The 17,184-nt window shown below is 33.6% G+C and overlaps 2 protein-coding genes across 2 annotated transcripts; both read right to left on the bottom strand.

The window, feature by feature from the left end:
* Positions 1-1,123: 1,123 nt before the first annotated feature.
* On the bottom strand, positions 1,124-2,058 carry LOC126808729 (translin-associated protein X). The gene has a single exon (XM_050533659.2). The coding sequence runs from the start codon at positions 2,018-2,020 to the stop codon at positions 1,178-1,180; it is 843 nt and encodes a 280-aa protein (XP_050389616.2). The 5' UTR covers positions 2,021-2,058; the 3' UTR covers positions 1,124-1,177.
* Positions 2,059-4,624: 2,566 nt separating this feature from the next.
* On the bottom strand, positions 4,625-17,181 carry LOC126808719 (protein disulfide-isomerase A6 homolog). The gene is made up of 12 exons (XM_050533648.2): positions 17,026-17,181; positions 15,920-16,079; positions 15,104-15,161; positions 14,395-14,521; positions 14,016-14,143; positions 13,151-13,372; positions 10,189-10,335; positions 9,459-9,616; positions 8,480-8,552; positions 8,084-8,169; positions 6,982-7,078; positions 4,625-6,418 (listed from the first exon to the last, which is right to left on the bottom strand). Exons 1-12 carry the CDS (start codon positions 17,030-17,032, stop codon positions 6,344-6,346), a joined length of 1,338 nt encoding a protein of 445 aa, XP_050389605.1. The 5' UTR covers positions 17,033-17,181; the 3' UTR covers positions 4,625-6,343.
* Positions 17,182-17,184: the final 3 nt, after the last annotated feature.

Here is a 17,184-nt window from a genome sequence, read left to right as displayed (position 1 = left end):
GTGACCTATGTGACACAACCCCCCTTCACTACATACCAGAAATAACAAGCAGTTGCTATGAAAGGTACGCCTACATTTCGCAAGAGATGGACAGATAACAAGGCTAAAAATGCACTTTTTCGTACAATCAGGGGTCATAATCCAGGATGTTACGGTCATACATGTAACACTATCAAAAGGAATCAATATCTTTGGGATATAAACATATATTTTAAGTTTTATTAAAATCTGATAAAAATTGTGACTTCTAGAGGGACCACAATCAGGGGCCATAATCCAGGATGTTGTGGTTCGATATGGGCGAATATTGAAAAGAAATGAGATCTTTTCAATATACAGTAAACATATATTTTAAGTTTCATCATAATTGTGACATCTGGGGGGTCACAACCTTGACATTCCATACCTTTACATTACACTATTTGCATACAAGCAGCAGGCAGTTTTGGACCGATTTTCATGTTCTTCAGCAATCTTGACTAAAACTGGGTAGGCCTTAACAAATAGATCTAGCCCACTAATGTTTTCTTTATAAATTGGATAAAAATTGTGACCACAACTAAAAACATGATTTTTCGTACAATCAGGGACCATTATCCAGTATTCCAGTAGGTTACTGTTTGATATGCGCGAATATCCAAAGGTACCAAGATCTTTGGGTTATAAACATACATTTCAACTTTCATCAAAATCGGATAAAAATTGGACCTTTATAGTGGCCACAAGCTAAAAACGTGATTTTTTCGTATAATCAGTGGCCATACATAATCCATGAAGTTGCTGCCTGAAACATGTCATAAGCCTCAAAGTTACTTTCCAATACAGCCAATATCAAAAGGATCCAAGATCTTTGGGATATATACCTATATTTCAAGTTTTGTCAAAATCAAATTAAAATTGTGAACTGTAGTGTGTCCACAAACAAATGTGAACAGATGGACGGACATGGGCGACGACAATATACATCCACAATATACCCTAACATCTTTCACGCAAGCAAGTAACATGTGCTTTGGATTGAACTGAATCTCTTCAACATTATCCCTGCACAAGCAGTAAAGTAGACATTAGGCCTACACCCATTAGTCTGACAGCTGAAAAAAAACCCCACAACAATAGCAAATTTTATGGTTAATTTGTTTATTTCTGAAAATTGCTTCTTACACCCAGTTTTGTATTACTCAACATCTTCTGCATATTTATCATCACCACTTGCCATAAAGACATCAGCCAACATATGTTTTGGAATTTCCGACCCACGCACATGCAATGTGTAACATGCATTTTCTACTTTTCGTAAACTTTGTCTTAAAGTTCCCATTTTTCTGTTCAAATCTTTCAATGTATTTCCATAAGAATTAAAAGCATCATAAACAATTTGCAAGAATTCACAAATCTTATATGGTGTTTCTAAATTTCCTGCTCCAACACTGTTTATCGCAAGTCTCATTAACTCTCCTGTTAAGTCGGCTAATCCTAATAAATACTCTATGGGGGGAACATTCAATGTCAGGGTTTTGTTTTGTCCGTCCTCTCCTGTTTTAGAGAATACCAAGTCTTTCTGGATCTCCTTTAAACTGATTAACTGTCCATGCTTCAAATAATAATAGAAAGAAATGGCTTCAATATATTCCTGCATGCCTGGAGAGATGGCTCTCATGAACTGATAAGGATCCTCACCCTCCAATTCTTCTGCCATGGCCAGAAATCTAATATTTTGTATTTCTTTAATTTTGTCCTTTGCGTCATTTAGAATTTCATCGTTGCCCTCTCTATCGCTTCCATCTCGATGTCTGTGAAGGAGAAATATGGTGCGCTTGCTATCGATTGTAACATCACGACTAATTTTCACCAGTCTTTCGTGTTTGTCGTGCTTGGCATCTAGTTCTCCTTGGAAACCACGAAATATTTTAATTATTGCTGAATTTTCATCAACAACTACTTTATTTTTATTGTCATTTACTTTTTTAAACTGTTTTGTTCTTTCTTCTGGTCGTTTTTCTTTATTTACACCCGCCATGTTGCGATTTATACTTCCGGTTCAAATACTACGGATTGACTATGTAATTTGGGATATCAACATAAGACCCATCCCAAACTTAGGCTGCCTATCTACAGCTAGCTCCGGCTGATAATAGGCCCTAAGCTAATTAACCGACATTTAAATTCCTACATCGACGATTTTAGTCGAAAACACTGAGTATGCTTTTAGAAATTTTTAAAAGTATTTATTTCTCTTCTATTGTCATATGGAATGAAATTAAATATGTTTATTTAGCCGCTGTGTGTATGAAAAATGTCAAACTAATCAAAGCCGAATCACAAAATAGTCCTCTAATTATTCAATATGGCAGCGCCCATGAAACATAATTTTACAGAGGCGGTTTTATTTGCGAAAACAAATTTAGGAGTATCTAACCTTGTTTTGAAAGATAAACAGATTGAAACTCTAAAGACAGTTTACAATGGTAAAGAATTTATTGCAATATTACCCATAGCACATATTATATATCGCTTTTACGCGAGTGTCAGCGACATGCCGTGTTTACATAAAACACACGTGCGTGGGTTATTTTTACTCTGTTGTCTAAACAAAGCGGTCTCGAGTCGATAAGTCCCGCCCCAAAATGATCGCATGAGCGTTTTAAATGGCGGATAATCAGTGCAGTGTCACATTCTGGGAAGTATGACGTAGATGGGTCGCTGCGTGGAGTATGCATAAGGCCAAGTAAAACGGAAAAAAAATAAAAATACCAGTGTTAACGGTTATTTGGCGCGCAAAATACTTTACGGAATAAATATGAAGTATGGATATCAAGTTAAAATAAAAAAAAAAAAAATAGAAGTATTTACGTTTTTTTGCCTCCCAACAAAAATAGGCCCTACTACGGATTGACTATGAAGTTTGGGAAATCACATAAGGCCAAGTAAACAAAAAAATACTCGTGTTTACGGTTACTTGGCAACCCAAAATACGTTTGGTTAGTTGGAAATTTGGGGTTTGCAATTATCTATATCCTAACATATTTAGCTTATAGGGGGCAAATCTCTAAATCAGTACCATCCACAGTCTTCGACATTGCAAACATGACTTATTATTATTATGCATTTATATAGCACCACTTCCACAGTACTGTGCTCCAGTGAGCACTGCAATATAGATATTGGCCAATTTAAGTCAACATTGATGTTATCTAACCCTGAAAAGTTGGACTTTTGATATCCAATATTTAAAGTTACAATTTCATATTTTTAAGTTATATTTTTAAAATGTATTAAAATAAAGCCCTAAAAAAGATGGTATCTGTAAACAGTCCTACCTTGTTAAAGAATAATCCTATAATTCACAATTGCCAGTTGAGAAATTGGCAAAAATATCATTTTCAACTTCAAATTCAAACGTTTGAAGATAGCTATTCCATGGTGGGGAATAGGAAAACAAGGGAGGTAATTGTTATTTCTGGTGTAAATGAGTTTTAAGTGTGAGAATGACACCTATGATCGTATAATAGTGAATTGACAACCTATTGAGCAAAAGACATAGAAATAATTATGTTTTGACTTTCTTAGAAAATATGAAATTCTCGCTTTAAGACAAAATTAAAATTTTAAAATTTGCACACCAATTGCATCCCAGTATGCTTTTGAGCACCATTTGTAATGAAGTGACTGAAGAATAAGGCTAAACATGTCCCACAGGAGAATATAACCGGTGTGTAGACTGGAATAACCGGTGTAGACTGGAATAACCGAAGTCAAAGACTACCATTCAATTTGAACTCTTCGCATATTTCACCAAACATAACTGATAAGAAATTACAGTTAAAACAGAAATGATTGAATGTAAATCAGTTTATATATGGGTGCCACAGAATAAATTTAGCTCCTTTAGCTCCTTTAAATGTTATCTAACCTTGTTTTCCTATTCCCCACCATGGAATAGCTATCTTCAAACGTTTGAATTTGAAAATGATATTTTTGCCAATTTCTTAACTGGCAATTGTGAATTATAGAATTAATAGGATTATTCTTTAACAAGGTAGGACTGTTTATAGATACCATCTATTTTAGGGCTTTATTTTAATACATTTTAAAAATATAACTTGAAAATATGAAATTGTAACTTTAAATATTGGATATCAAAAGTCCAACTTTTCAGGGTAAGATAACATCAATGTTGACTTAAATTGACCAATATCTATATTGCAGTGCTCACTGGAGCACAGTACTGTGGAAGTGGTGCTATATAAATGCATAATAATAATAAGTAATGTTTGCAATGTCGAAGACTGTGGAGGATACTGATTGAATGTAAATCAGTTTATATATGGGTGCCAAAGAATAAATTTAGCTCCTTTAAATCAACATTGATGTTATCTAACCCTGAAAAGATGGATTTCTGATATCCAATATTTAAAACACAATGAAAATTTTAAACTTGGCACACAAATCACGTGCCAGAATGTTTTTGAGCGCCATAATGAAGTGACTGGATAAACGAGGCTTAACATATTCCACCGGAGTAGACTGGAATGACAAGATGCAAAAAAACTGCCATTCAAATAGAATTCTTTGCATATTACGTCAAACTTAACTGATTAGAAATTGCAGTAAAAACAAACGATTGAATATTAATCAGTTTATATACATTCATTTTACATTATTATGCATTGCGGCCCATTCTAGCTGCCAAAAAATAGTGATTTAGCTCCTTTAAAAAATTTCTTTGTAGAGCACACTCAGTTATGTGAAAATAACAATTGGCACATGTAATACAGAAAATTCTGTAAAATATTTTGAAAGCCTTTTATTGTCGATTCAAGACATTGGATTGACTTTCTTAAATCAAGTTGAATGTATTATTATTATGCTGTGGTTCAAGGCAGACAATAAGCTTTTCTTAAACATATCTTTAGGGTGACCTGCAGAATAAATGTAGGGAAAACAATACCTTGTTTGGAGAAAAAAATGAAAAACATTTTATTTGTTCCCTTATTAATACATCAACATAATATAACAAAAATATTTCCATAACTGAGCACAGATTCCAGCACTAAAACTACACAAGATAAAAGAAAGTATAACCAAAATCTTATAAATTGTAAGCAAATACAGCAGTAGGGGTTGGGGGATTTTCACAGATTCAGGACTGATCTAATAGTCAATTTACCCTAAAAGTTTAAAATTACCATCATTGTCCTTCATATCAAGGATGAAACCCAGTTAACATACCTTCGGTCAACACAAGGTGAAGGTCATTTATCCTCTCAACCAATTAAAAAAGGTAAGATTATTATCTGTGACATTGTATATAGAGATTTCATGCCATTTTGACCAAATGATCAATATTTAAATCTCAATAACCACTAAATAAATTTAAGAACTTAAATTTGCAAGAGGAAATCATACACTATCAACATTACAAATTGCAAGCACTTATATTTTATGTACATTCGACATACTTGTGGTCCTGTCCAGTTAATTCTCTCAACTCATGTGTATTGATGACATGATGTGAAAAATACAAATCCATGTAAATACAACTTTAGGGTAAATAACCATCTATTAATCTAATTTAAGACACATTAAACAAACTTAAAATAACAATTAAAATAAACAAAAATTGAACAATTTTGATGTGAAACAAGCTGAACATACCAATAACTTCTAAAATTATCTTGTTAATAAAATCAAATCTATTAATTACACTTTCTATACGAATAAATGTTGGGGTTTTTTTTCATTCAAGTGTGTTGGGATTAGACGATTTATGAATATTTATTTTGTGTGAGTTTTAAATCTTAATGTAAACAGTCTTGTAATATATTGTGTGTTTTTTTATTGCATTTTAAATACAAAAGTGCACATTTTCTTAAGGATGACAACCTGTCAAAACGGGATACAAGACAATTTGATAATGATTTAGGCCATCTAAAAGAAAAACTATGTGATTCTCAAACACCAGCACTAGATTGATTTTATCAGAATTTTGAAAAAACACTGACAGGAGTCATACCTAAAGAGAAGTTGAGTTTTTTAAGGTTTAAATATTACAATTTGAGGTAATCCAAAAATATCAGAAAAAAAAAACATGGTGCCAAATTATTCCCCTATACCAGACAAAACGGGTTCCTATCCTTCACTGCCCTCTTCGTAAAGAAATTATCTAAGAATCCTATAATTATCTTTAGGCGGCCTAACATAGTTTGCTCTATGTATTTCAATGAAAGAAGATATGACATTGTACAAGTCAGATATACTTCTTTCATACCCATGATTTATCAGTTACACTGCATTCACACTTTCATTTATACCCATATAAATATACAACTATTATCTAGACTTATAATTCTTCTTTAGTTGAATCAAGATCATCCAGTTCTACATCACTAAGATCAATTTCTTCTTCTACTTCCAACTGGAAAATCAAGAACAAAACATGAGAAACATTATCTTTGATATTGAATATGTATTGAAATAGTTTCATTATTCAAAAGTCCACCATCTGGAGATAGTGTTAGAAACACAGCAGGTTTCAATTTCAGGCTTTGTGCGATTATTTGAGTACAATTCAGGTAAATAGATGGCAGCATGTAGGCCACAGAAAGTAATGTGAACTTTAGATGGCCATTGATCAATTATTGTAACACTGACAGACAGCATTTCCAGAATGATGGAGATTTTCTTAGAGGGTCCAAAAATTATAATCTAATATGTATCCAATTGCATGGCCCCTTATGATTTTGAGAAGAAAATGTAGTTTAACCATGTCATTTACGACTAACATGATAATTTTTATTTTAAGGGTTCTTGGGGGAGGAAACCAGAGGTTAAGCTGGTGACCTTACTCCTTGTCACATACAAGCCTTGGATCAATACTATGATTCTTAACCTAAAGTGAACGCATCAGACATCAACTCGCTACTTTTTGTCTAATATTACAAGTAAGTACTTCACAGACATATAAATTGTAATACATACCACTCCATCTTTGCCATCCCATTTCTCAGTTTTAACTAAATTTGGCAGAGCAGCATTTTTTAAAGGGGCAGATTCACCTTTACCAAAAGATAAATCACTGAAAAAAAAAATACCTAGTAATTTTAACCAATATCTATTCAAAATTTGTCCGAAGAATGGTAAACATCAATAAAATCAACATTCGAATATTCAGACTAGCCTTGGCCAAATTAATATATTTGTATTTCTTCATTATGCAAAATTTGTTCCATTATCAGTCTCGCATGCTTTAAAGGTAAAACCAGCAGTTGCCATGCAAGATATGCCTGCATTTTGCAAGGAAAACAAGCTAAAAAAATAATGTGATTTTTTTGTACAAAATCGGATAAAAAAAGTGTCCTATAGAGGGTTCATGAACAATCTGCGGCTGACCGGACATACAGACTGGGCTGACAACAATGTATGTCCATAAGAAAATGTGTGTGTATAAAGACTGACTGGAAATATAGGTTTTCCTTAAAGGCTCAATACCACTCTTGTAACTGAATAATATGTCCCAATCTTTATTCTAGCCAACAAATTGTACTATTTTAGAATATTTCAATTAATTGATGATACAAATTTCATCTTAACACACCTTATTTAAAAATTTTCAAAAATTCAACATAATGGTTTGAAACGTCTAACGTAAACCTTTTCAAATGAAACTTCGATTTAAAAATATTTTCGAACCCTCTGGATAAGTAAAATAGGATGTAATGGATAATTTACACAACAGGTAGGACACTTAAACATCTAGTACTTAGATAGAGATATTATTTATTTTCTGGAGATTTCAAGCCAGCAAGAGTGTTATTGTCCCTTTAAACCTTTTTTTAAGTTCACAAGATTTCCCAAGTCAAAATGCAAATGCAGAAGAAAAATTTTGAATCTTGATTGAGATTTTCCTTATGACCATACAATATTCTGGGACTTGGAGAAACGTTTTAGCCAAAAAAATATATTTGAAACAAACTTGTTAAAGAAATTTGGAACAAACAGCCTAAGGTCTACAAACTGATATATGATTCTACTTATTTAGATTGTTTTATACTTTACACCATATATTTTTTGTTGTACTTACCGTAAAAATTCACCAATACCAGTTTCACTATATGGTCCTTTTAACAAAGAATATTTCTTTTTTCTAATATTTAAAGCTGCCATTGCCTAAAAAATAAAATAGAGTATAATTAAACATGGACTACTCAGTAACAAACCATGTCCACAAGCAACTTGCAATAAAAGAGACAAGTAGATTTCCCTACAATATCTTAATGCCAAATACGATTTTGCATACTTTTTATCTATATTCATCCTCACAAGAATCTTATAGACTTTCCATAAAGCACCGTGAATCTATAGACTTTCTATAAACACCATCTATAAATACTTGGGGACAACCAATAATCTTAACAATCAATCTCACTGAGTTTCCGTTTAATGATTAATCAGGAAAAGGATAATTTGGATTACTTACTGGATAACCAAAGCCTCCAATACCCAGACCATCTTCTAAACTTGGCTGTGCACCAGCTTCAGCCCAAAGCCAACTAAAACAAACAATAATCAATATGAAAATTACATTTAATGGTATTTGGAGAAGACTATCACCATCACTAGATATCTTTCCTTACTTTTAAAACAAATCTGTGCAGTAAAATAATAATTTGGACCCTTGGGGATAATTTTTGACAATCTTTCACCTATTTACGTTTGTCAAATAATATCAATAAGGACTTTATTATAATCATAAAGTCTAACAAAATATTATAAAATTTAGTTTATATAGCATTCTCCTTTCCCTGATTACCATGTACAGGTATAGGGTACACATTGAATGCTGAATATCTAATAGGGGAGTCTGGTGGCCGATGGGTTTTAAAGAGTGCCCATTTGATCATAAGGTCTGTCATTGGGTCAAGTGGTGGGGTGTTGATTCACTGCATATACATGACAATGAATGGAATCGCCAGTCCAACCTCAAGAGGTTTCTCCGGGTCATTCGGTTTCCTCCCACAGCTAAAGTGAATTATTGAAATAAAACTGAACCATCTATTAGTCCCAAAATGACCTAGTTTGTGTTGATGGACATTACACATTGTCAGAAAACATTGGGACTTTAATATTAAGCATTATATGGGAGGTTTCATTATAGGGTAGGGTGGGGTTGATATGTTTTATAGAGAGACATCGATAAGGGTACAGTTGATTCAAACATCAAAGCATGAGTTAAATGAATATGACACTAACTCAATCCTCATATAGTTGTCACCTCTGAATACGTCACCATTCTTCCTACACAACAAAACTGAGACAGGACTCGATTTCTTGATACCCAATTACAATTTCACCAATTCAAAATGTTTTGAACTGAAAATCAAGCTCCTCATATGATTGGTTTTAATTCCAAAATATCTGAAAACATTATCTGAGAATTTTGACTTGCTACAACTTACCCCCATTTATTTTTCTTGAATCTTTCTCCTAGTGTTTTAAGTATTTTAATATATTTATTACGACATTCAGACTGACAATCTAAGATATGTGGTAAAATAGAAATTACACATAGCTGTTTCTCATCACAATTGTCCACCAATGAATTCTCTTCTATGGCCTGAAAACACAAAATATTTCACTTGATTCCCATGGCAAAACAAAATTTTATGTGAAATTAATATGATCTGTTGAAGCGTTCAATACCGCTGCTGTATTGCGATATGGGCTATATGATCTATTGACACGAGTTTCATGTATCATTATTTCTGATCTACTTTTAATTTGTTTTCTTAAAGCACATAAATATATCCATACTGGTTTATTAAACTATCTATTTTTCTACTTAAACCAGATTTCTCAATATGCTGATATACATATCATTTGGCTGTATCACAATTTTGGTCACAATAAACAGCCCTAATGTTAAATATTAATGTGACCCGTTTTATAGTTCACATTCTTTAAGAGAGTTGTTCCCGATTTCACAGGGTAAAATAAAATAGGATTTACAACCTTCTTTTCTGTACTGTAAGGACTAATGAAGACCGTATATGCCATGCAGTGGTTATGAGAGCAAATTAACCAGTTTTATTCACAAAAATACAACAGATACAGTGCCTTTAAAAAAATCTTAATTCCATACAAAAGACTGCAAATTTATGCTTACTTTGATTTTGAACTTTGACCTACCTGAACCACTTCTGGTGGTGGAACATTGGAAGCAACTTTTTCGTCCAGCCAGCTGACAATGTCAGATGATGTTCTACCTCCATCATATTCTTCAGCATCACCTTTCGTGCCAGCAGGGAAAAATTTAATAGTAGGGAAACCACGTACCTAAAACATAAAAAGCCAAAAATATGTATGTTCTCCATAATCAACAAATGGGTCTCTATTTAACTGTTGAGGTTATCTGTGAGTTTATCTATCATTCGATATTTTGGTTGTGTTTTTTTGAGCATTTTAATAACAGCAATTCATTAGCTGACTTTGGGGGTACTCGATTGAACGTTCCGGAATTGAATTCTCTCAATCACAAAAATAGTGACAATCGAGTGAAAAGGTGGATTTTGGGCTACGACGGGCTACAACGCATGCATGCGTCGACTGAATCAGTAAATATCTCAACCAACCATGCAGCCAAAACATATTAACTGTGTTTAATTATGTCATGATTCTATTCACACCACCTCCATTGTCGGGACTGAAAGAACTGTGACAGAACTGAATTCCGCGTTACTCTGTCAATTCGTTACTCTGTCAATTCGAGACGTTCTGGACTGTGAATCGAGCATCTCCTTTCTGTTCACACATAATTACACGGACCGTACACAGATTTTTGGTAAAATTTTATATTTTTATGAAAGCTTCTAGTGCAATTTTATGATTTTTATGATATTTTTCAACCAAATTTTATGATTATTTTACTATTTTTTTTTTTTATCAAATTTTATATTGTTTTTAATACATTTCATGACTTTATGTTTTTATTATTATCGAATATTATGGTCTCTTTTATATAACTGTTATGACACTTAAATAACTTATCTACAGTCCATAAAGTCGTGTTGAGTCAGTGTGATGTGGATAAGAACATCCCACCCGTAGCACTGGTGATATTAATGGTTGCAGTCATCTTCTCCTATGTTCATATACCCACATAACATTGACTGAACACTGTCAAACAGAAAATGAAAGAGCAGCAAGCTCGGGTTCATAAAATGCCTGGATAATTTTCTTATTCACATCCGGATTTACTAGTTAGAAATTCATTATTGGGAGTAGCGATTTATGGTTAATTTTATATTTTGAAAATTTTTGTCTCAACAGCCGAAACAGACCGGATCAAACTCGTTATATCTTACCGAAACCAGAACAGTACCGCCCTGGGCAATTATTCACGAAAAAGTAAACTAAGATACAATCGAAATTTTAAGAAATACTGCATTTCGATTGGCTGACCAATATGCAAATTGGATATATGCAAATTGATTTTACTGGTCAGCCAATCGAATTGCAGTATTTCTTAAAATTTCGATTGTATCTTAGTTTAAGTTTTCGTGAATAAGGGCCCTGAGAAATAGTGAAGTTTTATATTTTTTAAGATATTTTTCCATTTTATGATAATTTTATGAGAAATGACAAAATTTTATGAAAACATTAATGTTTTTATATTGTATGGTCCGTGTATTTACAGAAGCATCACCTCAGTTAAACAGAGAGAGAGAGAGAGAGAGAGAGAGAAATGGGGTTTAACGCCCACTCAACACAAACCAGGTCATTTCGGGACTAACATATGGTTCAATTTTATTTTCATAGGGGTCTATAGAAGTGGGAGGAAACCGGAGGACCAGGAGAAAACCCACAGGGTTGAACTGGGGACGCTACTCCTGGTCACATACAACCGGGGAATCGAAACCACGCCAGTTGACTCAATGACAGACTTTATGATACAGTGCGCACATGCTATTCCGCCATCCACCCCCCCCCCCCCCTCAGGTAAACAGTATTAGATATTGTCTACAAATATAATGGCTTTAATTTCTCTCCAATAACAAGAGACATGTCAAAGTGGATACTCGATTACACCTTTCGGAAATTAATTCTCTTAATCAAGAAAATAATAACAATCGAGTGAAAAAGGGGGAACGGCAGCATAAGAAAATATTTCAACCAACCAAGACAGCTGAAACATGTTCGTCGTGTTTAATTATGCCACGATTCTACTCACACCACCTCCACTGGCGAGACTGACAGAACTTGATTGCAATTCTGTTAATTTGGAACTGACAATCGAGCATCTCCCTTGAGCAGAGGTCACAGTGGATCAATTTCAAGTTGCGTAAAAATATGCAGACATTAAAAAAATTTGCATTTTTGCTCTCTACATCTGTGTGACTTAGAGTCTCTCAAAATACTCAATATGACAATCGAGCATCTCCCTTGAGCAGAGGTCACAATGGATCAATTTCAAGTTGCGTAAAAATATGCAGACATTAAAAAAATTTGCATTTTTGCTCTCTACATCTGTGTGACTTAGAGTCTCTCAAAATACTAAATAGAAGCAAGTAAAATCGTTACGTGAACAACCCTATTTTAAGCGTTCTTATTTCATTGATACTGTATTTAGTCTAATGATGACTGAAGGTTGACAGCATATCTATGGTTGACGGCACAGTAAATTCAATCTTTCACTTCGACAGGAAGTAAAGAGCAAACTATTGCTATGAAAGCCAATACTTGATTGGCTGAATGTAAACAGTTTATCGTGTTCTAGCCAATCCAAATTCTTGTATGAAATGCGCTTTATTGCTTCCAGTACGGCAAAATATGGGGTCTCAGAATAGCTATGTATAGAATTGAAGGCTTACTGCCATGAACGAAATTAAAGGAAATATAAAAACCTACAGAGACTACATACAGTAGCGGTGTGTAAATGCCGCGCGAAGCATGAAAATTGTTGACGTAGTGTACAAACTACGAAATAGAATAATTTAATTATTCTCACGTCAGGAAAATTTTCTGCGTGTAAATTACGCAGCGTCCGTTAATATTTGCGTTTATTTTGAAAAAAATATGTGAAAAACATGGATTTTTGTGTGACTGCGACCTCTGCCCTTGAGAGACAATGACAAATATGGTAAATACTTACATTATATCTACTAGACATGACTGTATGTTGAGTAGCATCTAAGGCACCAAATTTCACTCTTCCCTTCAATTCCGTAGCAGCTGATGCCCAATGTGGCTCTAGATTTTTACAATGTCCACACCAAGGGGCATAAAATTCAACAATCCATGGGTCATTACTCTTCAGTACTTTCTCTTCAAAGTTGGCGTCTGTTAAAGTGATGACATCAGCAGGGTCTCCAGCCTACAAAATAAATATTTGTTTAATTTGAGGAGTTTTAGCCAATTTTGAGAAGACTACAGTGAACAGGATGTAAATAATCAGTCTGTATATGAGACCTTCAAAAGGAAACTAGCCCTTTGGGGACTTAACCAATTAGTTAAAAAAAAGATAATAAATAAGATCTAAAATTTTTACCTTTAATTAAAAGTCAGCCATTTTTAATGGTTTTTAAGTAGTTTAAATAACACATCACCAAAACATGTTACTCTCACTAGGTAACAGTAAGGGATTTGATAATTAGGTCATATAGGGTTTGTTTTTAATACAATATTAAATTTCTTTGTCAAAGTGATAACATGCCTTAAAGCTGTTCTGTTCTGCACAAACGGATCTAATGAAGACTGGCATATGCCATACATTGTGCTACAAGGGAAATATTGCGAAGTCAGGGCTCTTCAGTCTACCCAACTGTCATGGGATTTTTTAACCTAGTTCTATCTGAACAATTAAGACTCACTTCCTTGCCATGGAAAATCCTAAGAAACGTCTCGGCCAAATCCTCAACATCCTGATTAGAGGTTGTATCTCCAGTTTAAAAGTGTCTCTAGATGAGGTAAGCTTACCTCATGTCCATAAATTGTTATAGAAATCGAGAGTTACCTACCTTACCACCACCTCCACCACTCTTCTTTCCACCTCCTCCGCCAGAACTTTTACCACTCAATCTACCACTGACCATTGATTTCAGTGTTGACATGGCAGAATCAACAATACCCTGTGCATTTCTTGCTCCTAAATAGTATAAACATTCCAGTAATTCAGTCAAAAATAGATTTGAGAACTATAATGGAAACTATAAGGGGAGTTGACTCTTGAGTATATGGAAAGAAAAAAATTCAATTTCAATAAAGCTGTCCTTGATTAAGAAAATTCTTTCAAAATCCTAGCCATGAGAAAATTGGTTATATACTCAACTGTGTCAAATTAAATATTGAAATAAGATTATACAAGTTAATCAGAATTTGAAGTGATGGCCGACCTACCATTATAATCTTGTGGGCTATTTTTATTAGCACCAAATATTTTAATAGTAGGGAAACCTCGGACACCATACTGCCCTCCTAGGCTGTTATGCTGATCTGCATCTACTGCTCCTATTTTAACAACGCCCTAAAATTTTAAAAATATCATGTAATATTCAGACGTACAAAAAATATGCTTGAATGACAATTGACATATTATTTTCGTCGACTGAGAATGAACAACCAACAAAATTAGTAAAATAAAAAGGTTTTGTGAATCAAAAGCCTGTAATATGAAAAGATCTTTCTCTGCTAATCCAAGAAAATATGTTCATTTGGTATCTATTTTCTATTGCTCCTTTATTGCTAAAATAGAAGTTTAACAGAATCAAGCTTCCACTATAAATATTAAGTGAGAGTTACATTCCATAAGATTACCAGTACATGTATTTGAAAGGACTGTGTTACTGTAACAGAGCTTAAACCATTGTAATATAAATTAACTTCTATATTTAACCAATGGTATGATTAATGACAAATTATGCCCATTTGCACATAATTAATCTACATGTATACAGCATGCTTGAACACTAAACTGAAAATCTGTTGCTATACAGGCAGAAAATAACACTTTGACTCTCAAAATCGCCACTGCAATAACATGTGCATTTGCTAGGATACTGAGGGTAACAATCAGGTTACAGATATACTAGTTTGCAGAAATACTCACCTTAAGAGCAGTAGCAGCTTTCTTCCATTCTGGTGCTAAACTTTTACAATGACCACACCTAAAAATAGAATATAAATCTGTCTGAAAAGCATTGTTGAAGATGTGGAATTTACAAGAAAGTTTGAGAAGCCCATACAAGTTATTTTGCATAGCAGGCAGGGTTCAATTTCCGGCATGGGAAATGGATTTCTAATAGTAATACCACCTGAATAAATCATAATCTTTTACAGGCATTTAGTAACTGGATAGTGCAATACACAAAAACACATACGTTACTTATGGAAAAAGAAAACAACAGTTATTTCTTTATTTGGGCGACATAGGAGTTTTTCTGTAGGCCTATATTGGCCTCATAATTTTTGTATTACTGTATTAGCTTGATAACATTGAGAGAATAATCTTCGAAACGTCGCTCAAGAAAATAAGTAGCTGTTTTTTCCATAAGTATGTTTGTGTTTTTGTGTATAAATAAATCAGTTTAAGGTTAAAGATATCATTCAATCAATAAAAGTTGATAAAGTAGAAAAGCTATGGCTCTGTTGAGGATTTTTACAGAATCAATGTATGTTGATGTATTTGATATCAAAACAGAATCAGTGTGGAATTTTATTTATAACTCAATATACTCTAATATAAAGAACAAAATAAGTGACTCTGATCGCAATAGGGGATTATATTACATATTTTTTTTTTATATATTAATTTTAGTTTTAATTTGGCTTTCTGTGTTGACAGTAGATAATTTTCACAAAAAATGAAAAAATCATAAACATATAGAAAAATCCAATGAAATTGAAAATTTTATTTTTAACCTACCAAGGTGCATAAAATTCAACCAGCCATAATTCATCACCATTGATAACTTTCTGATTAAAATTAGAAGGAGTGAGTTCTATGACATCATCACTACTACTATATAAAGCAGATACTGCTGATACTAATAGTGTTACCGAGACACACACGGTCACTTGTACCCCTGGAAAAAAAAAAAAAAATCAAACCAAAATTTGTACGGCAATCAAGTCTTTCAAAACAATAATGATGTCGCTCATCCATTCAATTTACGTTCAAATTTGTAGGTTGTCGACTCAAAAAGAAAATGTTTTTATGTTTCACCCACCAATATTTTTACAACAGCGGTCTACTGCCTTTCGCCTACGTATGATATTATATTTAAAATGGAATAATTTCCATATATTAGCATCTTGGAAGTAGCATTACGATAAATCATTACCTCATCAAAATTTCAAGTACCGTAGGCGTAACAGATAAATGCTTGATTCATTGATTCAATAATATTGGAGAGAGAGAGAGAGAGAAATGGAGTTTAACTTCCCACTCGACACAAACTAGGTCATTTCAGGACTAACATATGCTTCAAACTTATTTCAATAATTCACTTGCGCGTAGGGGTCTTTAGCAGTGGGAGGAAACCGGAGGACCAGGAGAAAACCCACGAGGTTGGACAGGCGACCCTACTCCTTGTCACGTACAACCAGGGATTCGAAACCACGCCAGTTGACTCAATGACAGACCGTATGATACAGCACGCATGTGCTAACCATTCGGCCATCCAACCCCCCTCAATAATATTGGATCTAGACACATAATATTAGTAATAAGTCATAATTCTCTACAAAATATCTTTTTATGGCACATATGACGATATGTAGACAATAGATGTAATTGCGAAACTAAATAAAGCAATCGGACTAGGCCTAAAATAACTAAATGAACGGAGTCGAATCTCCAATCTAAGGAGTCTGGGTTAAATTTAGCTATAGTATAATTTCATAAATAAAATTGGACAAAGTTTGAGATATTCTGATGTCGACGTCGGCGAAGAAAAGAAATTCTGCATTAGCCTAAAGACATCCATGCTTCTGAAATCAAATAAATGCAAACTTTCTTGCCATATTTACCAATCATCTTGTATCGTTGTAAATCACAGGTTACAGCATTAGATATAAGTGTTATTGTATTTTAATAATAAGCGTGAACAACACGTTCCCAATGCTCGGGGACTTCCCAATCGTGGCTGCTTTTCATTGGACCACATATATCTGACGTGTCGGCAAGAA

This window comes from Patella vulgata, chromosome 1 (genome assembly GCF_932274485.2).
Source record: "Patella vulgata chromosome 1, xgPatVulg1.2, whole genome shotgun sequence".
In the NCBI taxonomy this organism is placed as follows: domain Eukaryota; kingdom Metazoa; phylum Mollusca; class Gastropoda; family Patellidae; genus Patella; species Patella vulgata.
This window is presented reverse-complemented; position numbering and strand designations above follow the sequence as displayed.

Bases quoted from the DNA above. Each gene is read 5' to 3' on its own strand.
- LOC126808719 (XM_050533648.2), bottom strand. The intron at 14,144-14,394 runs GTAGGTCGGCCA...TATACTATTTAG, and splicing joins TAGCCCACAAGATTATAATG to GAGCAAGAAATGCACAGGGT. The intron at 10,336-13,150 runs GTAAGTATTTAC...TTTATGTTTTAG, and splicing joins TCATGTCTAGTAGATATAAT to GTACGTGGTTTCCCTACTAT.
- LOC126808729 (XM_050533659.2), bottom strand. From the start codon at position 2,020: ATGGCGGGTGTAAATAAAGAAAAACGACCAGAAGAAAGAACAAAACAG.